We start from the raw sequence: 22,412 nt of genomic DNA on the forward strand, positions 1-22,412 counted from the left end.
CCAGAATTCCTGAAGATCGGATAATATAGCATTTCAAAAACGAAAACAGTTTACAAAGAGCATTACAAAGTAGAGGTTTAAATGCAGGGGGGCGGGGTATTTTAGTCCACTTCACTTTTACGCATTAAAGAGCAGCACGCACATTTTGTCAGCTTTGCTCAGGGAGGATCAGCTGTTCATGTCAGCCGTGTACTTTTCTCCGCCTTTTCTCTTTGTGGCCCCTGAACATCAACACACTTGGTAAACTGTAGTAAAATACGGAACATGCTTCTTGAGACTGAACCCACCGGTAATCATTTCTGGGCTCTTTGCTCCTGCAAAGTCCTATAAAATAATTACATCAGTAATTCTCCCTAGAGACCATAAAAGGAAGCACTGAACGGACTCCTTTTTCAAAGGTAATTCTGTAGCGTAAAACACAAAGTCCGAAAAAACAATTCAGACAAGAATTATTCCTCTTGTATACTCTTTCACTAATCAGCAATTTTAGATACGAGGTACAGGTCTCAGGGACAATTCTTCTCCTCCCCCAGAGGATCACACGCAAACACAAAGATCTTTAGGGTAGCATGCCAGAAGCTCTATCCAACACACTCCCAGGAAAAAAATCATCTCCCAGATGCTCCTCAAAACTACAGACATCCATCACTGCAGCTACACGCAGGGCACGAGGGAATTCACAGCTAAGAAGCAGTTCTTCCATGCTTCTTGCAAGGGGCTGTGGGTGCAAGTTTGCTCAGCACAGGAACCAGACGACGCGGGTTCTGGGCGGGGCAGGGGGGGCGAACCCTCAAAGGTACTACGATTCCAGTGAACTTGAAGATGTACACCAGTTATAGAAATAGAACATGAAGTTCGCAGCCAATGCAAATTCTGTCACCGATGAGACAAACTAAAGCATCGGCAGCTGAGTGTCCTTCAAAGTCACGTGGCCACGCCCACTGGGAATGGGGCACGCCCCGCAGGCTGGGGACCCTGGGCTCTCGGCAAGTGGACTCACCTCTTCAAAACCACAGCTACGCTTTCCAGGGACAGGGCCCACCTCGGCTGTCCTCTTGGGGTAGACTTCACCAAGTGAGTCAGAAACAGCCTGCCCCTGGGTCCCTGGACGCAGTCAGTTCTCCTAATGGGGCGCTCCTCAAATTGTAGTACAAAGAAGAAACCCCCAGGGGAGTCCGCGTAGGGTGAGGACTGCTGGGACCCAACCGGGCTCTCCCATTTCCACAAGCTACGCAGCCCAGCGAGCCGCGGTGGTGGGGGTCCTTGGGCCCCCGCGTTTGAGGGGACCCTGGAAGGGTGCCATTTCTCCCGACATCTTGCTGGACAGCAAATGCTGGATCTCGGAACCTCAACAGCGGGCAAGCAAGGAGGACGCTCTGGGTGGCAAGGAACGATCCCAGGAGGGTTGGCAGGACGCGTTTCGGACGAGGGGAGAGGGTGGGAAGCAACCAGCCCGAGTTTCCTTCCCCGGCTCGCGGGCCGGTCCTCGGCCCGGGAGCCCACCCGCACTCCGGCCACCGCGCCTCAGACCCGAGACTCGCATCCCAGCCTCACGCGCAGCCAGACATGCACCTACCCAGCCTCCGTTATCCTGGATCCAGGTGTGCAGGTGCCGGTTCAGGTACTCTGTCATCCACAGGGCGATGTTGTCCACCAGGGGCGACATCTCCCGGTTGACGCTCTCCACACACATGACCCCACCGAATTCAAAGAAGGCCACAATCCTCCCCCAGTTCACCCCATCCCTGAAGAGCTCCTCCACCACCGTGGCAAAGCGTCCCCTCGCGGTGAAGGGGGTCAGGTGCAGCTGGCTGGACATCTCGGCGAAGTCCCGGCGGTAGCGGCGGGAGAAGTCGTCGCCGGCCTGGCGCAGGGTCAGGTGGACCACGGGGGGCACCGGGCTGAGCGCGGGCCCCGCGGCGGCGGGGGCGGCGGGGGGCGGCGGCGGCGAGGTCCTGGCGGGCGCGGGGGTGCGCCCGGGCTGGGAGGAGAAGGTGCCCGGCGCGGGGCTGGCCCCCGGGGCTGCGGCGCTCGCGTCTCCGGCATCCCACTCGTAGCCCCTCTGCGACAGCTTATAGTGGATGTACTTCATCACTATCTCCCGGTTGTCGTACCCTGTTCTCCCGGCGTGCGCCATCCTTCTCCCCCGGGAGCAGCCGAGCAGCAGCAGCAGCAGCAGCAGCAGCAGCAGCCGGGCACCGGCAGCACCTCTCGCCCCCGCTCCCGCCCCACGGCCCCGAAAGAAAGAAGAATAGTTATAATCCAGCGATTTTATTGGATGTGCTTTGCATTCTTGGATGAGGGGGTGTCTTCAGTCACGCGGAACACTTGATTCTGGTGTTTCCCTTTTGGCATGAGATGCAGGAAATTTTTATTTCAATTCCTTTCGGGTCTTTATTTCATGAGGCACATTGTTATTAAATTATTGTCAAGACCAGTTTACTTCCTCTACGACCCTGAAAGGTTAGGGGGGGAAAAACACCGGTAAGTCAAAATCAGGTGCATGTCCCCTGACACTCGGGGTGAACGCAGGGCACACACACCACAGTCACACGGCTAAACACCACGTCTCCGACTGCCTGGACATTCAGCTTACTCGAATGCACTTAAAGTTAAAATCCCAAATGTTTCTATTAAAAGTTACATTAAACCAATTTCCTGTGCAGAGAACTTACTTGTATTTTCTAAGGGCAGCATGATCCTCTGTCAAGTTTCCCTTTTTGTGAAAACACAACAAACGCGTAAGGCAGAGACCCCATCGGTCTTCCAAACTCCCCGGCGCGAGCGGCTGCGAAACTTCCAAATGAATCAGGAGTTGGGGGCGCGTGGGGAGCGGTCAAACACGAGCCCCGGCGGACCGATCCGCAGACTTCTCTCCTTCACAGAAACGTCAATCCGCAGGAATCCCGGCCGGAGAGCTCAAGAGCACGAGAAAAAAAAAAAAAAAGTGGGGAGCAGCGGTGGCGGCAGAGGAATTACAATGTTCAATCCAGTATTTGCATAAGTCCTGTGATTTCCCCCCTCTCGGCAATTTACACGCGCGCGCACACGCGCGGGCACAGACATGGACCCCTGGTCCGCTGGACCGCTTCACGCCTCCCCGGGGGGAGAGACAGGGACCGGCGGCCCGGGGACGCGCCGGGCACTGGGGCAGGAATCCTCTTCTGATTAAACTCCGAACGGCAAACGCATTTTCCGAAAAGCTGCTTGATAAATGAAGGCAGGACGCGCCCGGCCCGCCGGTGCAGAGCCAGGGAGCCCGCGCTGTGTGTGGTGCGGCGAGGGGTGGGGAGGAGGTGGTGGGGGAGGGTTTTATTTTTTCCCTCTTTTCCTAAAAAGGATGACTGCTACGAAGTTCTCCCCCCTGGACCCCCTCTTCCGCTGCACCCCACCGGCGCACCCCGCCTCCGGGCTGCGCACCCTTTCTCCTCCTCCTGCTCCTGCGCGGCGTTGCTGGCGGCGGCCGTCTCCCCGCGCTCCCGCCGCGCACCCGCTCCGGGCGGTGACGGCCGCGCCGGCTGGGAGGGCCCGGCGTTCGGCACCTTCGCGAGCAGCGGCGGCGGCGGCGGCGGCGGCTCCGCGGGGGAAACCGAGAGCGGCGGGCCGGCGGGCGGGCCGGCGGGCGCGCGTCGGGCGGGGGAGGGGGCGGAGAGGAAGGGGGCGGGCGCGGGGCGGGGGGGGGCCTGGCCTCTTACTTCATTCTCCGCTCGAACCGACTGGTTTCCTGTACGTACGTCACACGGTTCATTCAAAAAAAGAAGAAAGAAAGAGCCCTCCTCTGAGCGGCCCCGCCGCCCCCTCCGCCCCGCTCCCTTTCCCGGGTTAAAGGAACCGCGGCCGGGCCGGGAGCGGCGCGCCTCGCCGGGGACACATGGCGCGCAGGGCCGAGCCGGGGAGGGCGCGCCTGGGACGGCCCCCGCCCGCCCTCTGGGCCCGCTCCGCCCGGCCGGTGGGTGGCGCGGGCGGCGCAGGCCTCCCGCGCGGCCGCGGCGCGGTGGGTGTGCGAGGGGCCTCCTCGGGCCTGCGGCGCGCTCGGGGCCCGCCTGGGGCCGGGGCGCCCGGGGAACTGCACGCAGCCGGGCTGGCGGCGGCTGGGTGGGTGGGTGCGCCAAGAAAACAATCGCGGGGAATCGCTGCGACCCTTCCTGGCCGTGTGAGTGGCGTGTGTGTGTGTGTGTGTGTGTGTGTGTGTGTGTACACCCACATCGCGTTACCAGCGCGCGGCCGCCCAGGCCGATCTGAACCCGAGCACAGGGTCCTCAGCGCTGCCCTCCCGTGAAGAGAGGCGACACTGCACATTCGTTAGCGAGGGAAGCTCCCGGCGTCTTGTTTACTTTCAAGTTGCTTCCTAGGTGTCCACGCGGAACACGCACTCTGGAGGCACCATCCAAGACCAAGGCCACACGGGATTCTCAGCCGGCCGGCGGAGGGGCGAGTGGAGGATGCAGGGGCTTTGAAATGGTTCTGTAGCTGCATTTCCTCTGCTCCTGAGAACTTCGGCCTTGGGTGAGGGCCGGCCTTGGAGAAGGTCTACACGGTAACTTTCAGGCCCACAGTCCCAGCGCCCGGGTGGGTTTCTAAGGGCCTCCAGGGTCGCCTAGCAGCCAATCCCAGATGGCCACACCTTCTCAAGTTAGCGACACACACAGTACACACAAGATGTGCACAAGCACACACGTTTTTTAATCCATCAGCATGAACAGTCCCTCCGCGAAAAACCCGAGACTGCAATCAAGTTGCACGTGCTTGACTATTTTTATCTCCAAGAGTCTTTGACAAATAAAGCCCGGAGGGGAAAAAATGTTTATTGAAAGCACAGCAGCTCACCGAGTAGGGCCAGAGGACAAGTACATAGGGGACGCTGGATTGTGGTCACGGAACCGTGACCGATGAGTGCTGCACTTTGTATGAATATGTTCAGGCGCTATCTTTATCTTGTCTCGTTCTCGCCTAAAATCAAAGCGTTTATTCCTAAGCACGATAAGCACAGCAAATTATGTTCCTTCTTTTTAATCGTCCCAATCAGCCCACCTGCCAACCTCTTGCGTGTGGGGATGCGTCCAAACTTGGTGTCCCGGTGAGAAGGGATGAAGGAAGATGCTCTGTCCTGCCTTCTGGTCGCTGGGACAGAGTCCCCTAGCGCCCGTGGCAATGACCGGGAGGCGTTCTGGCCTGGAGGTGAACACTGGGTACACACTGACCCGAGATGTATGTTCCCACAGAATTAGGAGAAACCCACCTACTGCCGCAGCATTCTGGTTTGGGGATCTTCTGAGAGCTCTGTCAGAAACCTCCAAAATGACTTAAGAGGAATTGAAAGGCTCAGTGCTTCTGAGGCCCGGCCCGTGAGGGAGGAAATGAGAGGACAGAGCTGGAAAAGAGACTGCACTTCTGCCTAGGGGTAGGCGGATCGAAACAGAACCCCTTTCCCAGAGAAAGACCAGCTTCCTCATTCTTCCCCTCCCTGGCAGATGCCCCCAGATAGATTCTTCAGGTGGCACGTTGACCAAGACCTGGCATATCCTCGGGACAGGTCTTCACGACGGTCCTTGATGGAGGGTTATATTCCCTGGGACTTGGAAGGGCAGCCGTGAAACCCTGCTTCCACTTGGATTCCGCCCTTTATTAGACCCCACTCGCAATGATGAGATGGAGCACCCCTCGGAAGGGTGTGCTTTAGCCCGTTGTCCCTGAGCACGGGTGAGTTGGCCGAGGGAGCTCCGGCCTGAGTCCGGAGACCCGGGTTTGAATCTCAGCTCTGTGACGGGCACCTTCCAGCAGCCTCCCAAATCGTGCGCCAACGGACTCTTCATGTCCCGAGACGTCGTCCTCCGCTGTTACGGCCCGACAGGCAAGCCCTTTGCCAGCGTTGCCAGGCCCGATTCGAGGAGCAAGGCAGCACTGGCAAGGGAAAAGAGCAAGACGCAAGGAGTGGAGGCTGAATCTGGAGTCTGAAAGGCCTGTGTTTTCCTTCTTTTTTTCTCCAGTCTGCCAAACAAAAAGCGTTTTATTGCCAGTTTTCGCCACCTACTGGTGGATGTGTAATGGCATCACTCAGAAAGCGCTCTCTGTCCGCCACCACTAGAAGGGTGTTGTCCAAAGTGGATGAAATTCAAAAAGACCATTCTTCTAATCTGGACATACTACACTGATGTTTAATATAGGCGTGCGTCGAATCTCCCCAGCTATTCAACTCTTTATTTAAAATAGGGATAGAAAGGCATCTTGGAGACAGAACGGACAGCTAATAAGTAAGGTAAAAGAGTTAAAAATGCAAAGCATGACCCCAAACCATGTAGGCAAATTGAAGTGGAGGTAAATCCGTACACAAAACCAACTGACTAGAAAGCGTAAAATCAAGGAGTCCATATAGTCTCCACAAAAGATAAAACGAACTGCTTAAGAAATAACATTTCACAGACCTAGATAAACTATCCAAAATGCTGATTTCCAGTTTCAAGTATCTTCTCAATCACTGTTTCCAGCTTTACTGAGATATACTTGCCATGAGTATCTTATACATTATAAACTCTTTTCTAGAAAGATGTTATGTATTTATTTTTAGGGGGGAGGGAGGGAGGGAAACAGATCTGTCGCCACCCCCCGTACCCACGCTGCCTGAGTACTGAACCTGCGACCCCTGCATGCACCCTGACCTGGCAGGGGACAGGCCTTCCCTCTGGGGGACGACACCCAGCGGAGCCACACCAGGCAGGGCTACGTGGTGACCTCCAATGCCTAGTGCCACACTCTCAGACGGTTTGTATACTCGGTTGGCCGACATGTAATAGTGTTACTAATTAGTTACAAATACACGATCCGTCGTCGGAGGGCAGGCCTGCTTGAGTGCGGTTGGTAGGGTAATAATATGGGTGTCATAATTTATACTTTTAATTTGAACATTTCACCTAAAGTGTCCTATGGTGTGCTTGAGTATGGTGGTGTTATGTTACAGGATTACATGCTTATGATTTTGTAAAAGGTTTTGCAATAAAAAAGGGGCATGACTTGTGCCAGGCCCTGTATTAACACTAAGAGTAATACTGTTTCCCAATCACTGGTGCTCCAAGGTCTCTCTTGTGCTCTAAGAGTGATCCCATCTAAGTTGTCTGCTTCGTCTGTCCTCTCAAACTGTCCTTATCATCAGGAAACTCTTGCCGAATCCGTGTTTCTCCGTTAAAGCAAGGCTTGTTGGTCCTGAACCTCAAAAAATGCTTAGACCAGTTTAGCAACAACCTTCGAAACTAGGCAATGAGCAGCACATCAATCATCCTTCGTGCGACTTTAATAGTGGGCCAGTAACATTTACTTTTGGTTTATAAAGGAACGCGCCAGAAATTCACTTGTGGTCATTTTTTTCCTTTCAGATTAGTGACTTTGCTTTTAAAGTGAAATAAAAGAAGAAACCTGTATTTTTCAAAGGCCTGCTGCTCTCCCTGGACTGAAACCACACTAACAGAACCAAATAACATGAAACACCATGGTGCCGACGGGGTTAACAGACAACAAGTGTACATCCTAAATGTGCCAAAATTACCGTAACGTTTACTCTCTCGTGCTAGCTAGCACTGAGCACACTTCCTCCCAGATACTAATTTCTGATCCATCCGTGTAGAAAATGCAAGGGGTTGATTCCTAAGGCTGGCATGACAAAATACCCCACACTGGGAGGGAGGGCTTACAACAGAAATGTATTCTCCCCAAGTTCTGGAGCTTGAATCCAAAGCCAAGGGGGTCAGCCCGGCCATGCCGCCTTCCAAGGCTCTGGGTGGAAAAAGCCTCCCTGGCCTGTGGCAGCTTCTGGTGGTGGCTGAGTGTCCTCGGCTTGTAGCTGCATCCCTCCCGTCTCCGCCTGCCATCACACGGGGCTCTGCCTGTGTGGGTGTTTTCTCCTATTGTACGGCCACCGGTCATCCTGGATTAGGACTCAAATAAACTCATCTGAATGTGATCATTTCTGTGAGGACTGTATTTCCAAATAAGACCACGTTTGTGGGTACTTGAGGTTAAGATACCAACATGTTTGGAGGGCCCAAAACGACACCCCTACTATGCACCCAGTAAGGCGTCTTTCAAATGAATGGGGATTGTTTATTTTAAGGTCCTTGGATCCAGCAACTCCTGCATTTCAAGGGGAACCAGGATCATTCTGAGGGTCAAATCCAGCCCCGTTTCTGCTCAAAGGTAGCCGTTTCCAGAGGCTAAAATCTCAACCCTTTGGCACAGCATGACGTGGCCCCAGCCCACCAGCTGGGTGTCCTGCCACTGTCCTCTCTCCGTGCAGCTGGACCACCTTTGTGCGCCTTCTGGAATATGCCAAGCTCTCTCACGCCGTCTGTGTCCGCACATCTGCTCGTCTCCCTGAGATGCAGGCCACCTGCTCACGGCAAAGGCATCCTCCTTCCTCGGGTCTCACCTCCCCTGTGAGACTGCCCCTGACCTTCCCGGGCAGCGCTAGGGTTCCACTGGTGCCGAGAGGAGAGACTCGGTCGGGGCTGGGAGCTTAGGAGTCAAAACAGGGATCCGAATCCTGCCTCTATGGCTTCGCCCGTGTGACCTTGGACGAGTTCCTGGGCCCTCCTTTCTAACACACGGGGAACTAGACGGTACCCTCCCCGACATCCTCAGGTTCCACTTTACCTAGTCAACCGAGGTCCAGAAATATTAAGTGGAAAATTCCACAAGTAAACCATTCCTAAGTTTTAAATTGCGCATTTGGGTATCGTGATGAAATCTCTTGCCACCCGGCTCTGTCCCGCCCGGGAGGTGAATTGCCCCTTTGTCCACACTGTTGACGCTCCCCAGCCGTTCGGTTGCTTGGTAGCTGTCCGTCACCAGACCCACAGTCCTGGTGTCTCAGCGCCTGTGTTCAGGTCGCCCTCATTCTACTGCCTGACGCCACCCTCACGTAACTTTTAAAGCAGCATATTGTTCATTGTTCTGTTTTATTGCTGGTTGTGGTTAATCTCTTGCTGTGCCTAATTTCTAACTTCGACTTGACCATACGGTGTAGGAAAACCACAATATCTAATAGGGTGGGGTACTACCTGCAGTCTCGGGCATCCGCTGAGGGTCTTGGGATGTACCTTCCGTGAATAAGGGGGGGGGGGCTATGTACTCAGAAGGCTAGAGCCCGATTTACGTGAGCTCACTGTAAGGCACTCACGACAGTGACTGGCACCGGCTATGTTTTCGACATTCCTTGTTTGCATCTTCATCACAGCTAGCACTGGATCCACGGTGCTAATTTCTGGCATTCCTCTGGATTACCAACTATTTAAGAGCAGGGACCGTGTTTTTCCTTTGAGCATTCCAAGCCTAGAATAGTGCCTGGCATTCAAATATTTGTGGCATAAAATTCAGAGGCCCCCAGCCAAAGAAAGGAATGGGGAGTGGTCCTTCCTCCGAGGAGACTTGAAAAGAGGGATGGAGGAGAGGGGAGGGCACGAAGCAAGACATGAAACTGCCGCAGGAGGGACAAGGTGTTGGTGCAGTTCGTGCCCGGGGCCTGGGGCCGGGGAGACTGGGCTCATCACAGGCACTCCGCAGATACATGCTGAAGGAGAGGAAATGGAAGTCACACAGTCAGCAGTGGAACAGAAGAAACATTTTCTTAAAGGTCCAAAAATAAAAATGATAGAAGGGATACTGTACGCCAGTCACATATATAAACTGCTAAAATGTAAAGAAAGGTGCAGTTTGCAGACCAAGGTGTCCAAGAAATCTCTTCTCAACACATTGAGAAGCTTTTCTGCTGAAAGATTGAGAAAAATGTTCTTTGACATGTCAGTGTTGTACACTGTTCGGTGGAGGGGATATTTTATTACTGGAGTATGAAGGTTTAAAGTATGGGACGTCAACTTATTTGTATATGACACATAATCACTTAAGACATTTTACTAAATTCCACATTTCTTACAGTTTTACTCATATATCCCACACCAGAGTCTCACAGACACACCATCTACTTGAAGCAGAGCTCACTACATCAAGTCCTTACTCGGAAAAGTTACCTCCTAAAAAAGGATGCAAGTCAAACCCTGTCAGGATGGGAGGCAAGGAAAACTGATGGAAGAGGTTTGTTTATTTTTTTTTGGCTAAATGTCTCTTTAAAAATGCAAATTTCTAGAAAAGTAAGTTTTCGAATCTGCAAAGCTTATTCCCCATTTACTCTTTGTTGTGATTCAGAAATACAAGGTATGAAAGCTAGGTTACACTTATGCCACAAAAGCTTCCAAAGTAGCCAACGCAAATTCTCAGATATCAAAATAGCCGTGTGCACCCTTATGGGTTTAAAAAAGTCTTTATAGAGGTGTGACACCAAGCAAGTGTAAAACATAATAGCTAGTATCTCCTTCACAAAATACCAAATCTGATATTAGGGTACTAACTCAGATTGAGTCCAGAAGATATAAGGTTATGATCAGCAGGTACTTTTTAAAGTTGAGTTACCAGGACCTAAAAACTATAAGGAAGCTACAGAGCATCTTAAGTCAAAAAGTATACATAAGTGCCCTCAAAGAAGACGAGTTTAAATTAGAATATAATGTAGTAAAATTAAATCTGTTGATGACATAGTTTAGTAAACATATTACAGTACTGTTTTCTCCTAGAAAGACATATCCCTACAATTATTTGAATTAAAGCAAGTATCACCAAAATGCTTTTGTCATCTAAATATTGGAAACAGTCTCTCAAAAGTTCACTTCAATGTATCATTTAGCAACACAACAAACTAGAGATTTCTAACTCGACACACATTATTAATGTAAAGTGGCTGCCCATCGTTAACAACATTGTTAACTTCTTCTCTTTTTATCTGTGAAAATTAAACTTAAAAAAATACAGAAAAGAACAATTCCTTTGACTTTGTTTTCTATGAAAAGAAATGAGTATTTTTAAATACCCTCTTTCAATTATGAAGGGTCCTACCCATTTTGGCATTTCTAAGGCTGAAGGACGTTCAACACTTTAAAATAAACGTCCTCGCGAGTGTATTACAATGAAACAGAGACCCCGAACCCGGCGGAGAAGGCACTTCAGGACTGAGGCGCACATAATGAGCCGCTGCTGCTCACGGAGAACCAACGTTTCAACAGAATTATAATGAAACTCCTCCTGCCACGGGGAGGACAAATCCCCTTCTAGGTACAATAGCAAGCGCTGAATCGACGTGATCCTTTAAAAGAAAAAACCCAATAATTTCCCCAACAATCTGACTCAGGGCTTTTTATCCCTTCCCCTAGGAAAAAAAGTCAGTGTAAAAAAAACAGGTACAAAGGAACAAAGCCAAAAAAATAAATAGCATTTGCCTTGTGATACGTGCATGGTTTTGGGGAAGCCGGATCTCTGGGTGATGCTGCTTAAATGTCCACAATCCCTTCCCCAAACGCCCTCCGGCCAGATGGGTTTCAGGCTCACATTGGCATCTTGTACAGGTAACACAGGGCACGTGCGGGAGAGTGCGGAACATTCCCACAGGATCGGGGGGTCCCCCCTGTGGTCAAACCCACCCGCAGGTCTTCAGGTGAAACGAACCCACAGTCCGTCCACGCAGGAGCGTGAACAAAAACTACAGTGATCTCACACCTGTTCACGTCACATTTCCCTGTCAAATGTACCACGGCACCAAACTCGGGGCGGGGGGGATGCACCTTGACTTCCACAGCTGTCGGGATGAAGCGCTGTCTGTGTGTGGCCCTGCGGTGTCTGTGACAAGCCCCTCCCCCCCCCGACGGCGTGTCCCCACACACAGGCCCGCGTGCCTGAGCTTCGGCGGGGGTGGGGACGTCACCTCCCACCACGGAACGGGGGTCCTACCCTTGTCCGGGCAGCAGATCACCTGGGGTCCCAGTACTGTCCAGGGGGACGCCTTGAGAAACGAATATTGAAATAACTGCTGTTAATTAGGTACTTTTATTAAATGAGACACCGTCTTGGACTCGGTTGCCATACAGACCAGCAGAAGGTGCCAACATTCGAGGGACATTGATCAGAAAAGAATAGAGTCGAGAAAAATACACAGAGGAATGCAGCTGTCGTCTGCGAGTTATGAAAATACAGCTCTGACTACACCTCCGACACTGCGCGGCGTCCGTCCGCAGCTGATGGAGGCCAAAGGCTGGGACTCCCACACCACGAGGGCCCGCCCCCCGCCCCCAGCAACCGCACGGAGGTCACCCCACGCAGCTCACATATGACGTTGTCACTGCTCCTGCCATCGACAGCATTTAAACAGGCCACCTTCCGCTTTCGATTAACAAGACCCCATGGAATAAAGCCATGAAACATCGTACTTTTAAAAAACTAAGTCATTTTAAAGTCAAGAGGATCGAAAACTCAAGAGGAAAGAAACTCTCTGCTCTCATTTTTAGGTCTTCAATCTTTTGTCAAGTTTTTTTTTTTAAAAACAATAAAAACTTTCCTCTTCAGATGCAGTGGTCTGTCTCGCCCAAGCGGGCTGGAACCTGCTGCCGAACACGCATTCTGACCGTGCGAGGAAGGGGCATGGTGTTAGCATGAAGGCAGCCGTCCCCAGCCGGCGGTGCACACGGACAGGGTGGCGTGGGTCAGCATGAAGGCGGCCGTCCCCAGCCGGCGGTGCACACGGACAGGGTGGCGTGGGTTTGCTGGCTGCACCTCATTGCAGGCACTTCCTGTGGGAATCCACGAACGGCCAACAAAGCCTGTGGTCCAGAAACAGCACTCTCGGGGCCGCGAGGTGGCAGAGCTGTGCTGTGAGCAGGATGACTGTGCTTCCCTCAGGTGCGGTTCAAGGAGAATGTTCTAGAACTGGCCGGGCCAGTGGGAGAGTCACTCACAGAAAGAACTCGGTGGTCATTTCATTTCAAAGACCAATATCTTCCAAATCGGCCTTGTTGTCCAACTGGCTTCTCTTAGTGAGCGAAATTTAAATATGCCATCACCAGCCTTTTCTAACAGTTACATATATACTAGGGAAGAACATCTCACATCTTAATTGTTTTTCTGTTTTCATGAATTCATGAAAGAATTGAAAAAGTCAAGTCAAAAATTTTTAACTGGTCTTTTTTTTTTTAACAAAAACTACTATACTAGCATAAGCAAACTTGGAAAGGAAAAGATGGGAATAAACTGTTGATATAATGGAATGACACCTCAGCTCATCATGGCTGGTGAAGACACTGTAAATGTTTAAGCTTCTAAGATTTTATTTCTCTTCAAAAAAAAAACATTTTTGGAGGCTGCCTTTCCCGCTGAGTGAAAAATGAGAAGCGCCCTAATAACTGGAACCTAAAGAAGACAAGAAAGCCTGATTTTTCCTACCGGAAAATACCTACCCCCTTTCTCTTCTCTGCACTGACCTCCCCTCCTCTCGGAGTTTTATGGAAAACTCCAAGAGCTAGATAATCCACAAGCATCCACCAGCAAGCTGCACAGGGATCCAGAAACATGATTACGTATTCAGACTCACCCACAACATGTAAAACTCATTTTGAGTAAAATATATGAAATGAAAGAGAGAAAAAAAAAAAAGGCTTCAGAAACCCATAAACCGTCTGACATGGCAGGTTTAACAAGTCCTCAGAATGTCTTTCGTGTCCACGTCCACCTCGGAGCTTGACCTCCGGGCGGGGAAAAGGACAACTGGAGAAAAGGTGAATGATCGCTCTGGAGTCCCGTTCCCGACCTGCTCGTACCTACCCGTTCCCCCACCGTCATCGCCTCTCCTCCCGGAGAACCAGACGGTCTCCCGCTCCACGTTTGCATAGCAGTGATCCCATGGTCCGCACTTGAGCTTCCATCCCCTCGCTCGCAGCCAGGCGGCCGGAGACCGCTGGTCCCATCTGACACACTCAAAATCAACACACAAGCGTCTGTGGTCCAAAGTCTGGGTCCCGTCCAGCAGCAAGCTGCTCGCATTAGTTAGGGAACACTCCTCCTTCCCAAGGGTTAGGCAGTCTTGTCTGCGGTTTCATATTTTGCTCTTTCTACCATGCAGCGACGGATGATGTTGTCGAAACTTCCCAGGTAAAACAAAGACAGCATGCGGAACAGGCCCATGGTGACCACCTGCAAGGTAGAGACAGACCCGTGAGCTCGGCCGTCAAACAGCACGACACCGCAGCGCGTTTCAAGGGGGTTCGGGACGTGTCGCGAATAAACAGTGTCTGAACCACATCTTCGAACCTGCAGCAAGGAGAAGGATGATGAAAACCTGGGGAGTGTCCATAAAACACAGAGGACAGCAGCTATTTGCTGGGCATCACTGGGCATGTGATGCCTGCCAGACAGGTAACGACAGGACACAGGCTCGGTTCGGATATTCAAATTAAACAAAGAAAAACAGGCATTCTTAGCAGTCTCGGGGCTCTGAAGCTCGGGAAAGTCTGCTCCAGCATCACCCACATCCAAACTAACATCAAGATTTTTGCCTTAAGGTTCACGGAAGGTGGTCCAGAGAGCAGGGGGGCTGAGAGGGGAGGAGGCGCCTCCACGTCACGGAGCGCCCGCCTGAGAGGGAACAGCGACGTCGTGGGCACGTCACAGGGGAGCGGGAGGAAACCCGACAGCTGCTGAGCCCTTCGCACACTCGGTCTGGACGTGGAGTGCGGCACCTAACTCGGTGCTTCGTTCTAGCCCACCCGTCGGCGCGGGCAGCCTCCCCCCCGCCCCGTCCCGGCCCCCCTGGTGTAACTCATGACTTCACGCTGTGTTAGCGCCACCCTGGTGGTCTGGGCACCCCTGGAGTCTACATCCGACCCCCCGGAAGCGGACACGGCCCCCAGCGCCTCGAGGCACAGTTCACCGTTTGGGTCCCGGGCGAGCTGCAGCATCTGCCAGGGTGGGGGCGGGGCGGAGCCTGGGTCTCCCCCGGCCGAGTTACCTGTGGGCCGAGTTACCTGTGGCCGAGTTACCTGTGGCCGGACTCACCGGGAAAGGGGGAGCTCTAGTCTGATACCCCAGGACGGTCGGGCGAGAGGCCCCCCTGAACTGCACTCCACAAGGGAGAATTCTGTTTCCCAAACACTTCCGATCGACCGACCGGACGGGAAGCCAGACTGGCTGCCCGGCGGCCGGGACGGCGCCGCGGCTCTGTGTCTGCGGGGCCCGGCAGGGAAGCCTTGCTCCCCCACCTGCGATACCCAGGTGAGATCCTCACCCTGCCTCCCGGCGACGGGGCCCTGGGAGAGGTGGGGGGGGAGTTGCCCCGTGAAGGAGAGTTGTTCACACGCGCAGGTCATGTCCTCCGTTATTTAGCCCTTTCTCACGAGGGTTAATGAAAGGCGCTGTCTGTCGTCTGTCCGCCTGTCTGCTGGCCGCGGCACCGCTTACCTGCTGGAGCCCTTCGGTGATGGATGTGACCGGAGCCATCCCGCAGGTGAGGGACGAGAGCATGTACCCATCCGAGCCCACGGAGCTGTTGAAGTTCCCTTGCTGCAAGGAGAGAAGAGAGAAGAAAGAAGCAGCAACAGGAGTTACACAGCAAGGAACCAACTCAGTGTGTCACGAGCAGGGGAGCAGGGGACCGTGTTTGTTTCCCCGGCGCGGGATGACAGCCTGACAAAGCTCCTCTCGCAGCTCAGAGAGAACACGGCCTTGGCCGAGGGGCTGCCGGCTCGATGGGAGGTTCTCCGAACGTGGGCCAGGCCGAGGACCCTGGGCGTCCGCGACGACAAAACCATCGTCATCACAGGACGGAAGCGTTCTCGGACTCTTCCACCGAGTGACGTTTGCAAAATGCTGTCTCGTCGGCACCAGTCACGATAGTGGCACCTCTTCACGGCCACACACACCCGCCGGGATAAATATACGAAGGAAACAGAAATTCCGAAAGACCTTGTAAAGTTTTAAAATGTCTATTTTGTTCTAAAATGCCCTGGGTAGGGTGGTAAAATGGACTGTTTAATTAAAGCCCAACCCCTGATGACGTGTCTTCTGAGAAGCAAGCACCCCTCTTCCGATGGCTTCAGTCATGAAACTCGCCGCTCTGTTCACGGAATACCATTTTGAACATGCAAGAACCATCAATTTTCTGGAAAATTAATGAAACGCCCTGTTGTGTTAAGAAAAAACTGGCAGTGTTTATGGTCAGTATTAAAATCTGAGCTTTCCATGAGACTGTCAGCTTCCCACTAGATGAAGACTTTTTATAAGACCAGCAGCGACACTAATAAATGCAATTTTTTGGATAACTCGGCGAACCCATATTTTCCGAATGACTAATGCATGCCGTTACAAAATCATGAATGGGTCCAAAACATTCAAAGTGCAAAGACCAATGGATTTTCCCTGCAACGGAGAACAAAAAGTTCATTAACGGAGCTCCCAACGCCATACTGCAACTAACCTTTAAGAAACTACTCTTCCTCCAGCGTGGGTTTCCAACCAAGAAAAGCATGTCCGTGCTGATCTGAAAACCTAGTGGAACGCCCTTCCCTCTTCTAAGTACGTGTCTGCGTAAGGCCAGGTTTTCTCTGTATCCTTCATTCAAAACCACATGTGACACCAGAATGAGTATGTTCTCAGAAGCGGCTCGGAGAACCCAGCTGCCTTCCAGGAACACACACAGCGAGGCGACCACTGCCGTGTAAAACAGCCTCCCGTTCCACCCAAGGTTTGTTTTGAGAAATGATTACGGTTGTAAAAACGTTACATTAAAACGTAGCGGGTTTGTTACTGTTCGCTTAAGTGGGATTCATAAATGTTTTAAGAGTTACACAGTTTCCACTTGTAATAGGGCAAATATCACCGACGTAAGCAAAAGCAAAGTTCTGCGGGGCTGTCAACCCTTGAGAGTGCCCAGTGGCCAGGAGGGGGGAAAGTCTGACCACCGCTGGCCTGGATGAGTCCCGCCGCAACACAGAGAGCCGTGTCAGATCGTCAAAAACAGATTTGTTTGCTCTGACCTGAGATAAGCAGGAAACACAAAGTCCACCCCATCCCCAGTGCCGTTGTTCTGTGCCTTTGAACGCGGCAGGGCGAAGTCCTTCCTGCGTCTGCATGCGTTTTTGCAGAGCCCGAGATTTCTCACACTCCGCCCAGGCCGGCCTCGGGTGCACCTCTGGCGCCAGGGGCCCCCAGATTTCCTAGGTTCGGCCTTAGGTTTACAGACACGCCCGCCCCTGGCCATTTTCCTGCGTGGGGGCTAACAGGAATGTTGTGCAAAAGCCTCCGGCACGTGTGTTGCTCTACGAAACAGCACGTGGCTTCTGAAGCTGACCTTCTTGACTCCACGTCCACTCTGTAGCCCAGAAGCACGGTATCTGGGCGGACGGTGGGAGGGCCCGGGGGGGGGGGGCGGGTGCTGCGGGCTGCATTTTCTTGTGAGTGAACATTTGGGAGAATGACTCTGGGAGGAAGCAGGGAGGTGAAAAAGACAAACCCACGAGCATGGCCAGGTACCGAGAATGACCCCAAACTGCAGCCACCGTGGGAGAGGGGCGAGGAGGCAGGATGCCGCAAGCAGTGCACAGAATGAGTCGTTGACGTGTCTCAGGTGAGTCTCGTTGTTTTCCCAAAGCACCGACGTTCCCACACCCACACCGATCACTCTGTGCCTAAGGTCAGGGTACCGTACAGCAGGGGTGTCAAGCTCATGTTCACCGGGGGCCATGTCAGCCTCGTGGCTGCCTTCAAAGGGCCGAATGTTAATTTTAGGACTGTGTACATGTAACTACTCCTTAACTAGGGGCAAGGAGCTCGGCACTGCTGCCGGGTGGAAACAAGGTGCTGGGCTGCATAAAACAAGGTGGAGGGCCGGATCCCGCCCTTGGGCCTTGTGTTTGCCGCCTGTGTCATGCAGGGTCCGGCAGAAGTTAAGTCCTGCTTGGGTGTGGCTGGCAGGGTGATAATGTGGGTGTAATAATCTAGTCTTAATTTGAACATTTCACCTAAAATGTCATATGGCGGGTATGCTTGAGTGTGCTCTTGTTATGTTACAGAATTCCATGGTTATGATTTTGTAGTACAAGAGTCTGCAATAAAACAGGGGTATTCTTTGTGCCAGACCTTGCAGCGTTCATTTCCAAAAAGCCTGCTAATTACCATGGAACCAGTAACCTTTCTCGGGGAAGAAAAGCAGAGTCTCACACTAGATAGGATGACGTTGACCAAAAACGTACACTGATTTATGTTTTGAAATAGCCCCAGGGGACAAATTCCTTTTCGGAAATACACGACTACAGCCATTACGGAAGGAAGCCAGGACTGACTTACGATGGCGTCTTTGACGATCTGCTTGGCCACTTGCTCCGGCGTGCAGATGGACGTGGTCTCTGAAATAAGGCGGGTTTCCAAAGGCTGCGGCGGAGAAGGGACATATCAACACCATTACACTGGGAAAAAAAATCAATAAAATTCTCACAGCCCTCCCCGCCCCTTGCACCCCCCCTGTTTAGACCTAAGTTCAGTTTTCTACTTTTGAGTAGGTTCCTGTTTTTGGAGTTAGGTCCATCTGGATTCTCCATCAGTTCCTACCTGGTCACTGTACAAAATTCAGCCCAGAACCTGAACCCAGAGAGAGAGAGTGGCCCTGGCCACTCTCTGTAGGACCTCTGGGGGGTCTCGGCTCCCAGCGAGGACCATCAGAGCTTGAGTGAGAACACACCAGGGCTATGAGAGACCAGCAACCTCCCCTCCTGAACCCTCACCGCGGGCCAGACGCCTGACCGGTGCGGTTTCCTCAGAGCCCAGACCGGGCGCCCCGGGCCAGTCTGCTCATGGGCCTGCATCTCAGGTGTCATGGTTCTCCAGGCTGGCAGGACACTGACCCCCGGGCAGAGCGGAGGTCCCGAGCAGGGACCGCCACAGCGCCACTCAACACGGCAGCGGTTTCTTAAGAGGCCACAAGGAGACTGGAAGATAAAATATGGAGTGGCCGGTCCCTCTTGCGGCTGTGTGCTTGGTACTGGGTCGGGGACACGAGAACCCCACATCCTAGCCTCTTGTTAACTGGCCATCCCCACTGTCACAGAGGCCAAAAAGCTTCTGTGAATTCGTAACCGGCAGTAACCTCATCTTCGAACATTTCTGCCTTCCTGTGTATTGTAGCTGCCTGTGTGTTTACAATTTACCTCCTAAATTCTCTGCGGACAGGGTCTTCTTCTCCCCCCAGTCTTAAAAAAAATCTCCTTTGTGGGGATGCGCACGCACACTCAAAAATTCTTTAGAAGGGAGTTCGTTAGAAGTTTCAAAACTGAAGCCTTCCACCGCACAAAGCTGTAAATTTTATTTACTGTGCCGGCTGAAAAGAATTAAAATGAAAAACAGCATGTATCTTCTTAAAATAGGAAAGCAGAGGACTTCCTTAAAGCCCAGTATTTCTTGATAAACCTGAATTAAGAGAAAGGCCCCTTTGAAGGTGCCACGATTCATTCTTCCGGGCCACAAGGCTGGCATAACCACGCGGCATTAGACACACATTAGATTTAAAAGCACGATGGCGCCCCCTATGGGCGCCACAGGCCAGCATAGGATTTGATTTTCCCTAAGAAGTCTGTCAGCCCAACATTTTAGCGGTGGGGGAAAAAAACCCCCAACTTAACATCAAAATCACATCTTCACAGGGAAATCACCACCCTTTGTCAGCGTTGGCTTCAAACTAAAAGGCTGCTTACCAAATGCTGCAAATCTGCTTAGCAGATTCCCCGCTTACTCTGCGACAGACATTTGGCTTAAATTTACTCCTTTGAAATAGTAGTCATTTTAAAAGAGGCAGAGCCGGAGAGAAATCAATAGGAAAAAAGCCTCTAAATCACAAACATCTTTCTGCAAATATACGGCCCACGGAGCCCAAGCGCCCACGTTTATGCGGTGGGGATGCACCCCGAGCCTCCTTACAGACCAGAAGAAACACGAGCAATGCCAGTTCAAGGTGGCGGGTTCTGACTGATTCCTTTCCTCCCCGCCGGGTTCGTCTGCTCGGAGCGGCTGCCACGCAGCAAGGCACAGAGGAGGTCCCTTCGGACACAACGCAAAGCTCTGCGTTCCGCTCTGGACCACTGGCAGCTGCTGTGCGCGGTGTCCAGGGGCGACACGCACCCTGGAGGAAATGTGAGGCCAGAGGGTGGAGGCCACCCCAGGAGAGGGGTGCCATCCGAGATGCAGAGCGTCAGGGAAGTGACCGCTGGACAGAGCTGGGAAGAACCAAGGGAGGGAGCCGGAGCCGTTCGAACACCCAGAGGGGACGGCAAGAGAGACACCCACGGGTGACGACAGGCCAGGCGCCGGTGGAACTGAGCGTGGGAGGAGGAGGAGGGGATGCTGCAGGCAGGTGGGCGGCCGCGGCCCAGACCCTGGGGACCGTACGCAAGGCCTCCGGATTCTCCTCCGGGCACGATGACCACCACCGCCAACACGCTCTATTTAATTTTAACTTGGGGTTGGGTAACAGTAAATACAACTGAAAATTCAATTTCTCAACCCCACTCACCACATTTCCGGTGCTCCAAAGCCACAATGTGAAGAGAGTGAATCAGCACATTTTCACCATTCTAGAACATTCCGTGGACGGTGTGGCCCAAGAGGTGTTTGGCCTTTTTTTTTTTTTTTTAATCACAGGCAGGTTTTACACAGGGGAGTGGCAAGACCTGGCTCAAACTTTAAAAAGGCTGCCAACGACTCTATAAAGAACAGACCCCAGAGCGGATGAACGGAAGCAGGCAGACCAGTTTGAAGCTGGTAAAGTACCTTTAGGCAAAGATATCAGTGGCTGTCGCTGCTAGAGTGGTAGTGTCACATGCAGTTAACAATACACAAGTAAACAGGTCAAAGTCCGGATATGTTCTGACAGGGGAGCCCAGAGGGAGAACCCAGCTGGCTTCCAGCTGGTAGCCTGCGCTGCTGGGTGAGCGCTGGGCGCCAGACAACGAGAGGAAAATAACGAGGGGGATTGAGAGGGAATCAAAAGTCCCGTTCGGAAGTGCCAGGGTCTGAGGTGCCCATTAGACCTCCACAGGGAGACAGTGGAACAGCAACCAGGTCTTGAAGTTCAGAAGAATGTGATTTCTAAAGAATACCATCTCATTAGTTACAAATACAGGCTGCACGCTCCGTCACAAAGAAGATACCTTGTTAATTCGACAAGGCTGCAACGACCATTAGCAACACTCAAGGCCTTTGAAAATGTGGCTGCATTCTCCAAGATGTCAAATGAACGTTCCAGAAAGTTCAACACAGGCCTGTGGCTAGCCTGTTAACTGAAAGGCATTCAGCTTTCTGACTGACGCAAACGCCTGCAGGCTGGAGTGTGGAAGGAGAAAATCAGGAACGGCGTTGGCGCCGTTCAAGACTTGGGCCAGAGCACAGAGGCGGGGACACTCACCTTTGTCTTGTTTTCTTCTGCAAACCCAGGTGTGTCTGTGTCGGGCGGGTAGGCGACCGTGACGTAGACATTGTAGGGCTTCACCTGCATTTCAGAAACGACAGCTGCACCTCAGTAAACAAGACACAACTGCAACATGTCCGACCCTGCCCCGCCCCCCCTGTCAGCCTGAGGGGGTGCCAGGCCGAGTACGGGACCAAAGCCTGCCTGCTTCTCTCCGAGGTGGCCCAGGCTGATCCCCAGGAGTGAGAGCACCGCCCACGGAGCCAGGAAAGGCCTCCCCAGGAAGCTCATTCAGACATAAAGTCGAAGGCTCATTCCAACTGCCACTCCAGAAGACAGCTGGTCCCCACGCAGACACCTGTTCCCCGCTCCTGCTGCTGCCAGTGACGAAAGTGACAAAGGGACGACACTCAACGGGTCCCCTCGGCCGCGCCGCCCGCTGCTCAGGAGCTGGGCTCAGGGCAGGGAGTGGCCTAGGCCTGCTGCTCCGCCAGCAGGCTGCAGACGTGTTTTCCCCACGCCGCTTCCGAAACTCTGGTTGCGCAGAGCTCGTCCACGAGGTGTGCTGACGTCGTTCAGACCCCTCCCCACCGCACCCCCCCTTTATAGGCAGAAGCGCTGTCCAGCGTCTCCGCACGGCTCCCTCGCACCTGGAACCCACCTGGCCCCGCGGGCGGTGTGGAAGAGCCCCTTCCTGGGCCCTCTTACCTCACTGCCCTGCCCCCAAACTTCCCCTCACACGCACACCCTCCCCGATTCCAGAAGACTCTCCCGCTGGTCTGGTGGGGCACACCTCCCCAAAGCCCTGCTCGACCTGGATGCTCAGCGACTCTGCAGGTGAGGGTCCACCCCATCCGAGCCTCTGCCACCACCCTGGCTGACTTGGAAGTGGACAGGCAGCTGAGGGCAGGTCCGCCCACTGTGGGTCTTACGGAGGCTGAACGAACACAGCAGGACCGCCCAGGGCAGCAGCCTTGGAGCGCCTCCCAGGGTCCCTTCCCATCACAGAGCCCTTTTCTCCCTGGGTCCCTCCTCGGGCCGGTCCTGCAGCCCGTGGGAGGAGCCGTAAGTCCCCAGAGGACCGTGTGGACAGCGGGTTTCCCGG

The 22,412-nt window shown here is 53.1% G+C and overlaps 2 protein-coding genes and 1 long non-coding RNA gene across 5 annotated transcripts in view; 1 reads left to right on the plus strand and 2 right to left on the minus strand.

Annotated features, from left to right (window-relative positions):
- Positions 1-3,871, minus strand: part of BCL2 (BCL2 apoptosis regulator) — a 168,254-nt gene extending 164,383 nt beyond the window's left edge. For 2 of the 3 annotated variants that reach the window (XR_006786993.1, XM_045849818.1), the window contains exons 1-2: positions 2,676-3,618; positions 1,577-2,456 (exon numbers count right to left, since the gene is read on the minus strand). Coding sequence is in view for 2 of the 3 variants with exons in the window: in XM_045849818.1 (XP_045705774.1) it covers positions 1,577-2,137 (561 nt within the window). In the remaining variant the exon portion in view is untranslated. Of the gene's footprint in view, positions 1-1,576; positions 2,457-2,675; positions 3,619-3,695 lie in introns of those variants that run through there. The other variant, XM_045849819.1, reaches the window with a different exon arrangement.
- An 8,026-nt stretch (positions 3,872-11,897) lies between these two features.
- Positions 11,898-22,412, minus strand: part of KDSR (3-ketodihydrosphingosine reductase) — a 28,641-nt gene continuing 18,126 nt past the window's right edge. The window contains exons 7-10 of the mRNA XM_045849823.1: positions 21,305-21,388; positions 18,199-18,282; positions 15,316-15,417; positions 11,898-14,052 (exon numbers count right to left, since the gene is read on the minus strand). Coding sequence (XP_045705779.1) covers positions 13,933-14,052; positions 15,316-15,417; positions 18,199-18,282; positions 21,305-21,388 — 390 coding nt within the window. The 3' untranslated portion in view covers positions 11,898-13,932. The remainder of the gene's footprint in view (positions 14,053-15,315; positions 15,418-18,198; positions 18,283-21,304; positions 21,389-22,412) is intronic.
- Positions 17,313-18,356, plus strand: LOC123826052. The gene is made up of 2 exons (XR_006786994.1): positions 17,313-17,479; positions 18,127-18,356. It is a non-coding gene; the product is annotated as an uncharacterized LOC123826052 (long non-coding RNA).

Source organism: Phyllostomus hastatus, unplaced genomic scaffold, assembly GCF_019186645.2.
Source record: "Phyllostomus hastatus isolate PE091 unplaced genomic scaffold, TTU_PhHast_1.1 phas_contig_80, whole genome shotgun sequence".
NCBI classification, from domain to species: Eukaryota; Metazoa; Chordata; class Mammalia; order Chiroptera; family Phyllostomidae; genus Phyllostomus; species Phyllostomus hastatus.